The sequence below is a fragment of the Limulus polyphemus genome, unplaced genomic scaffold, assembly GCF_000517525.1.
Source record: "Limulus polyphemus unplaced genomic scaffold, Limulus_polyphemus-2.1.2 Scaffold406, whole genome shotgun sequence".
Taxonomy (NCBI): Eukaryota; Metazoa; Arthropoda; class Merostomata; order Xiphosura; family Limulidae; genus Limulus; species Limulus polyphemus.
The window spans coordinates 498,777-507,563 of NW_013666016.1; the positions used below are offsets into that span (position 1 = coordinate 498,777).

The following is an 8,787-nucleotide window of genomic DNA, read 5'->3' on the forward strand; positions in this document are numbered from 1 at the left end:
ATTTTCTGTCTATCGTTTATTCGTTTTTATACTCAAATGTTTAATTCATATTATCTATCGTGATTCCACAGAAAAAAATGTGGTCGAGAAAGCTGAAGTTGGAGCAAAATAACATAATTAATGACCAGCAAAACAAATAATAATACTAACCAACAAATATCACTAAATAATTTGCTCTCCATATTACAAAGGAACTTCTAATGGTCGAAAATTAGGAGGTTTTAGCCTTAATATTATGAATGTACACTCCATCAGGTATTGTTCACAATTGTAAAACAGAATGTGTACGAGTGCGTTCAGGAAGATAGTCAATCGCATACTCATAAGTATTGTTGAATAATATTTGTAGCGAAAGAAATTTACCTTTAGCGTATTTATCAGCCTTGGAATAATTATGTGTATTGATAGAATTATCCCATCACCTATTCTTAAGAATTACCTGAATAGTGTGTAGTGTAAGCAATATATATATATATGTATATATATACATGTATATATAGGCTGGTAAAAATATGACGAAAAGTTGGCAAACAAAACACATAACTCTGGGACATTTGATTAAAATATTAATACTGCAACCAATGTCATTTATTTATCTTTCATGGTCGTAAATTTATATCACAGTAGTTTGAGGTTTGATACTCACTCCCAATACTCCTTGACGGGGCTTTGGAAAAGATTAGGATTGGACAAGTTGTAAGCACACAAAGCTGGATCCTGGTCTGGAATACCCGTACAGTTGGGCTGAACTCGATCGTACTCCGACATACAAAAGATAGAATTCCACCAGTTGTCACAAGTCCGCCAGGGGACGTCCCAGTCCAACGAAGACACAATATAATAGATAGCCCAAGCCAATACCACAATGTAATATGCGTTTAACCAAAAGGCCATCATTGCTGCAGCATACCCAACTCCTTAATAAATTACAAAAAAAACGATAAAAATCAAGAATACAAAACGTTACCATTTGACTGAAATCTTTTTATAATCTTCCAAAATCCAAAGAATGACCATTTCTTGGTTAATTAATTCAGAATTCTTAACTTTAAAAACTTCAATTCACTGAAAATAATATTATGATTTTTGTATACAAGACAAGAAAGAAACATCATACTTTAATATCCTTTTGAAATAAAATCGTTATATTATACCTTAATGCTGTTTAATATTTTAGATTCCCGGGCATTCTTAAAATCCAACTAAAGTAGTTTAGTTTTCGATTGTTATTATTTTTTTAACGGTGACTTTATGCAAACCTACACAAGGTGTTTAATCGCACTTTATAACCATTATTTGTACAAACTATTGCAGTTTTGAGTCGCTGCGGATGCAAGTTATAGTACCACTGTTTAGCGTCTACATATTCGGTTCAAATTCTTCACCATTTATCGGTACAATGCCGAGTCGAATTACGGCTGGAGGAAAAGCCAAGCCATTTGTACGGAAGGATATTCATATAGTGAGATTGTTGAAATAATGTAGTGCGAAAAGGTCACAAGACCTCGAAAAAAAAGATAATTTCTTGATCTCCTCAGGAATAAAAAGACTCGTTCGGGAAAGCCCTGAGGACAGCAGTAGACTTCAAAACCATATCATAAGCTAATCTGGAGCAACGTAATCATCTACAAAATGAAGACTGTGATTAGGAATGACAAAGATTTGAAAGTTGGCGAAGGTTTACAGGCAAACGTTTACAAGCTTCTCGATACATCTCGTAATTAACGGTGTTTTTCATGAGAAAGCCGAAAAACTGGGACCACAGTAATCCCCTTTGACCACATGCCCACCATGTCTCCCGTTGGAGTTCTATTGAACTTCTGTGTCTGTAATGGGCTTAATTAAACTTTTCTTGAAAGCCAATGTCTACATACAGTTAATGGCCTATGGAAAGTTTGTCAAGATGTGTGGTCAAAACTAACTTCACCATCCTTTGCAGAAGCTTGTTGAAATGTAAAGTGCAAGGTCTGGCAATATTGCCTAATCATTATCATCAGAATGAGCATATTCGATGAAGGAGGAAGTAGTTTTAAGTGTAACAAAGAACCATTAACATTGTTCTTATAAAGTGCGATTAACCCCCGATAATGGAAGAAATAACTTTAAGTATAGCAAGGAACCAGTACTGTTGTTCTTATAAAGTACCATTAACCCCGATGAAGGAGGAAGTAGTTTTAAGTGTTGAAAGGAACCAGTAATATTGTTTTTGTAAAGTGCGATTAACCCCGATGATGGAAGAAATAACTTTAAGTATAGCAAGGAACAAGTACTGTTGTTCTTATAAAGTACCATTAACCCCGATGAAGGAGGAAGTAGTTTTAAGTGTTGAAAGGAAGCAGTAACATTGTTCTTATAAAGTGCGATTAATCCTCATTATTAATTGAGAACTTCTATCGGCATTGGGATGACTAAAAATCATTATAACTATCAATGATGAAACATTTTTTAACTAATACTCCTAGAACTACATCTAGGATATTTAAATTCATACACTACAATAAATATTTTTAATGCTGATATTTTATCTTCAAAACTGAAAAAGAAAATTGTAATTTACATGCAGTTTCAAAGTTAACTTTTAAATCAATAGACAATAAGCACTGGTGGGGAGGATCAAGGGGCCGTCTACCAAAAAATCCTACAGTTGTTACATGTAATTGTATAAATACAAGTATTAAAACTGTTTTTAAGATCATAAGTAGGCTTTCGTTTCGATTCAAATGTTTATCTTTATAGAATGTTAAAAGCTATATAATGTACACTTTATAATTAGATTATATATACATTAATAAGAAAATACGTGTGGCCTACACAGGATGAAAAGTCGTTCCTATGCAAATTGCACTTATGGTCATTGCCTCGTTAGGCGCCTATCCCTTTGGCCTACTTTGTCAAGCAAAGTATTTTATTTGTCCAAACAATTTTCTTGTGTTCCCGATAAAACACAAGCTCAAGAACAAATGCCTTGCGAGATTGCCAAGAAAGGGGTGTCGGAGACTTGGGACCAGGGAATTTTTACACCTCATTTTTTAAATAGTTGAGCCATGTCTATCCCCTTGCTTACACTACCATAATCTCAAATGGATGATGGAATTAGTTTTCTTTGTTCCTTCATCCACTTTTAGCACACACCCCCCTTCTCCACCCAGTAAGTGGGTTTATCCAATATTAGACGCTAGATCCGCTCTATGAAAAAATGGTTAAAAATTAATTTTTCACAATAAATATGTCTTTTTCTTTACCTGTGTAAAGCAATATAACTAACAGAAACGTTCCATTTTAGGTGTTCAAAATTACTGACAAATAACTACCTATGAAATTATCACCAACGTTATTTGGAAACTATTCTACTTAAAAATATGTTAGTGCTTTCAAATTCCTTGTATACATATTCATAATTGCTAATGATTTTATAAGCATGATTAATCAACATTTTAATCAAATTTATTTTAAACAAAGTTGAAACAAAACTGTCATAATTAAAGTCTAAGCCAATAAATGTATTATGATATTGCACTTCTTACTCAGACTTGCACTACTTTTGTGTGTCCATCAAGGTGATATTTCTGATGATGAAATTTAAACCACTGTCTTAACTTTTAAGGTACTTAAAACACCGACCAATATGTTCAGATCATTGAAATAATTGAATTTGACATACGTATCATAAACATACTTCCGATAATATACAGGTTTAAAACTCATAAGGACAGTCTTTAACTGCCGTTTTTCATGATAGCAAAGGAACAAACTGGCGAGGGACAGTACAAGCGTTGATATAATTTATAACATTATAATTCAACTGGTAGAGCCTATTCTATTTCAACAAAGATATATTTGCTAATCTTAGAAAAGACCATAAAAACTCTTAGAAAAAATGACAAAATACTTATAATAAAAACTGATAAGGGAATTAGTAGAGCCATATTGAATAAAGATTATTATTATGAAATAGAGAATATTTTGAATTATAAAATAGAATTTAAGTTGAAAATAGATCCTTGTTTGTTTGATGACAAAATGCTAAGACTGTCTGTAGTCTTCCCTAATTTTGAGCTGCTAACCAGAGGGAAGGCAACCGGCTGGCAGCACCCCTGTTAACTCTTGAACTACTCTTTACCAACGATTAGTGGGACTGGCCGTCACATTATAACGCCCCATAAATGAAAATGTTTGAAACAGATTTCGAGCCCACGACCCATAGATTGCGAGTTGATCGTCCTAACGACCAGACCAGACCATACCCTGAAAATAGATTCCACTAAAAGCAGAGAATCGAAGTTTTTGAATTATTTATGAAAATCTAAAATTTATTAGTTGTTAAAACATGAATAATATTTTAGTGTAAGGCCAGATGGTTGTCACCCAGGTATTTCATATGGAGTTCCAAACGTACATAAAGAAGATTATCTTGTTGAATCTTTAGCTTCTTATATAAGCAAACATGACCATGAACTAGCAGGCTTTTTGCTTGAGTTTTTTGAACATCTTATACATAATGCATGCACTATTACAAATAATTTATTTTTATGAGGAAATGTAAAATTTAAAAATCCAATGATAATGTTCATTGTGTAAATTTTGATGTAGAGCCTTAGTACACTGATATTCCTCTTCAAAACATCTTGTAACAACAGTGAATCTTTTGTATCAAAATGATAATCATGAGCCACATCCTAGAACGAATCGAAAATCCACCAAAACTACTCAATTGTTCAAATTATTATTTTATTTCTATCTTTTTCTAGTATACAGCAAAAACGGCTTGGCGTATTGCATCGAAACATTTTGTAGAATACTAAATAAGGTACTGCGAAGGTCGTAGGGTATTGAAAAGTCAATTTGTTTGTTCTATATTTTACCTAAGCTAAAAAAGCATCATAATTCTAGTGTTAAAAATGTTATCATTATCCCCTTGATATTTAGCTTTCTTGCAACTATGTGGTGTTTCTTTAAAAAGCTTAAGTACATGGTCAAGCAGCCAATAATAGATGAACAGTAGGTGACTCTAACTCAATGCTTTGTACTCTACACAATCGGTGTCTTTAGGGAGCCAACCCCTATAATATGTGTGAGTGAAGGAGTAGAAAAGAACAATATACATAATATTAAATCTTATTACACACATTCGTAGAAAAATTACTTCAAAAGACACGGGGGTTTATTTAATGTAATTCAATAATTTAATATAATGTTTATTAATAATGTCTACAGTATCTCCAGCCTCGTTTCCTCGTTTTTTTTACGATCCCTATTTGCAGGTTTTAAATTCCCAGTTTTTTATTTATCTTGTAATATAAAGTGCTGAACTTTGTCTTCAAAGAATTTCATACCTTATTTGATAACACACTGTTTGACCAAATTGATGGTGTTGTTATTCGTCTGCTCATTTGTTCGCTCTCATGAAAAACGGTAGGTGATTGTTTTTTAAGCCTGTATATCATCGAAGGTATGTTTATGATACTTTTGTCAACTTAAATCATCATAAACATGAAAATCAGATTATCAACTTGCTTTTGTTTTTATATAGATTAATAAACAGTGATAATGGAAAGGCTGAGTGTGAAGTGTATCACAGAAATATAATTACTGACTTTCCAAATACTATTGCTGGTAACAACATATGTGATTATTTTTTTAAGTCAATAGCCTTAAACATTGAAACGGAACATTCCTAAATGCTCTTTGTCCATATTATTGCCATATACCAACAAATGTATATAAATTATGAAATCTCCATTGTGTAACCTTTATCCTAAACATTAATAAAATATTGATTTTAGAGTGAACTTTAAATTTGAATAAGATTAAAATTGTTTTCATTTAGAAGACATGCTATCATCATTGAAGAAAATGAAAAAGTTTGTTTTGTTGTTTAGTGCAAAGCTCCACAATGGGCTATCTACACTGTGTCTATGTATAAATGACACTCTTTTGGTTAATAGATTCGGTCACAACTTAACCCTAGGACAACTTGACATAAGTTATTCATGTTTCACAAACTGTTTGTGTCTCCATGAAATTGGTAGTTACAAGGTCCATAATAATATGCAACTCACGCAAAGCTTAAAGAAAATATTGGCCCTATTGCAATTAATCTCACTAATTACTATTTTCACTTGGTAATTTAAGGGTTAATAAAACGAGTTCAATAGCTAACCTGTTATTGCAAATTTGTAAAACAGTCATTGGATAACACTTTCAATTTTCATTTATTTGTAGTCAATGTAGCTGATCTGACTTAGACCAGCATATTCTTTTTTTAAGTTCAAGCTCTTTGGAACGTTTTGAAATCGCTAGATATATTTTAGACACATAACAGTAATTGATGCTTTAATACTCATATGTTCATAATTATGCTTGTGTTCTTACCGCGATTAGAATCCTGAGATAAACTATAATTAAGATAAATAATGTGTTTGTTTATATATTCGTGCAAAGTTACACAAGGGCTATCTGGGCTAGTAGTCCCTAATTTTGAACTGATAAACAGCAGCGGTTGTCAGTTGGTGGTCCAAAGGCTCTTTTAGGTGGTTCATGGAAAGGATCCATAATTAAGGAAAGGAATTGGCAGCATACTTTATAGATTCCCATGTGGACCGCTGAGTTAATAATAATAAAAAAATGAGGTGAACCGCGAACAAAAACATATGAGATCCACCACCAATTTTTTGGCTACTCTGATAGAAGTGTAGAACGCAATTTTGCGACAAAGGGACTCTAACCAAGGATCCTCGAATCAATAGTCCGACACCTTAGCTACTAAGTAGGCTACATCCGACATAAAATAAAGGGAGAAATACCTTTAAAAATTGGACAAATCTTCCATACTCCGAGGCCACCGATACTTAAGAACTGGCCTAAAGATGTTTCCAAGAAGAAAGTGGGTATACCTGCCAGAAACAGAGTCAGCAAGTACGGAACTAAGAATGCACCTGGAAACAAAAAATACACAGTTTATACTACATTGAAAACTAGTTTATACTATATAAAATATTGTTGAAAAATAAGTTAACTGATCATCAAACCATAGTTTTCCTTTTTATTAATACAATAAAATTATCACGTTTGTAATAAGACTAAAATAATAGTCATGTTTTAGACATGTTAAGTGTATAACAGTTCAGCTAATTCATTCTAATAACGTCTAGAAATTTGGTTTTGTTCTCTACTCTTTGTTGCTTTATCTGAAAGCTTTTTTTCCTATATTTCTTAAATTGTTTGAAGTAAGTCGTAAGTTATTTTACCCTGATTTATTCGTATCCATTATAGCTTGATACGTTAAACTGAATGGAACCGTATATTTACAGATTACAAGTTCTGATCCATAATTTTCACAAATCAAACTAGGTAAAAATTATGTTATTTAAAAAATAGTGTTTATTTCAATAAATATTATAAAAATTGCGTTTATTTCAGTAAACAAGTTTAAAAGTGCTTTGAAACATTGTCTATTGAAGTATCACATGAAAATGGTTACTTAAATTTTTATTTGAAAATCTCAAAATAAATCTTATCTAAAACGTTTTATACGTTTTAAACGTTTCTTCGGTGAGACGGACGAAGATTCTTTGATTGGTCTTTGTCAATCATTATTTTCATACGAAAATTATTTCTTTTGAAACCTACTGCAATTATCTCCGAACCCTCACAGGTGTATACTTTTGAAACCTACTGCAATTATCTCCGAACCCTCACAGGTGTATACTTTTGAACTAACAGTCCTGATCTATTGCTATAAGATTTTAGATTTGTTTAATTGTTTCAGAATTTTGTAAAAAGCTACACAAGGACAATTTGCGCATAACCAACTCTAATATATAGCTCATAGCCTAGAGGAAAGGCAGCACCCACCGTCAATTCTTAGACTACTCTTGACCGATCGATGAGCACACCCATGACCCCAAAACGCCGTGCGCTTTTCTGCGGCAACGGATCGCGAACCTTTGGATTCACATTCTAGGCACGCCCGGATCAAAATTTTAGAAATTAAACAATGGTAAACTATTTCATACTTGAATGGAGAAGAAACATATTTTAAAGTTTTCAAACATATCAGGCATCAACATTAAAATGATCAAATTATGAAAATCAGAGACTGTTTGTTTGTTTGTTTGACGTTAAGCACAAAGCTGCACAATGGGCTATCTGTGCTCTGCCCATCACTCTGCTGCTCCTTAGATTTACAGTGAATTACAGTCGACATTTCATTAAAACATTAATAATGCAATCACTGCCATTTATTGACCTTACATGGTCATAAATTTGTACCACAATAGTTTGAGGATTAATACTCACTCCCAATACACTATAACAGGGCTTTGGAAGATATTAGGATTAGATAAGTTGTAAGCCCGACCATAGCTTTTCTCTGGCACTACGAGCAATCATGGCTTGAAAACTCTCCGGATGAATTTAAATCAACCCACTATAGAAGGTATGTTCATGACACTTTTGTTAATATTTCGTTTTAAAGATCACACACACACACACACACATATATATATATATATATATACCTAACTTTCTAAAATATTTAAACTCTTGTCACTCCACAATAGATAATACATGTGAATAAGTTTTAGTTATGCACAGATTTTGAATCTCTGATTAAAGAAAATCTACTTATTAAACAAAATGTCCCTATATTAAATAATATATTATTTCAAGCTTGTTTAAATTCTTTCTAATTAGCTATATAGATACATTTACTAACTTATTTAGTATGGGTGTACACAGGGTGGTCAGAAGTAAATAGACACCACCTTTTCTGAAAAAAAATTATAA

At 32.5% G+C, this 8,787-nt stretch overlaps 1 protein-coding gene across 1 annotated transcript in view; it reads right to left on the bottom strand.

Annotated features, from left to right (window-relative positions):
• Positions 1-8,787, bottom strand: part of LOC106458032 (sodium- and chloride-dependent GABA transporter 1-like) — an 81,046-nt gene that overhangs the window by 46,183 nt on the left and 26,076 nt on the right. The window contains exons 2-3 of the mRNA XM_022384163.1: positions 6,804-6,935; positions 647-917 (exon numbers count right to left, since the gene is read on the bottom strand). Of these exons, the coding sequence (XP_022239871.1) occupies positions 647-917; positions 6,804-6,935 (403 nt within the window). The remainder of the gene's footprint in view (positions 1-646; positions 918-6,803; positions 6,936-8,787) is intronic.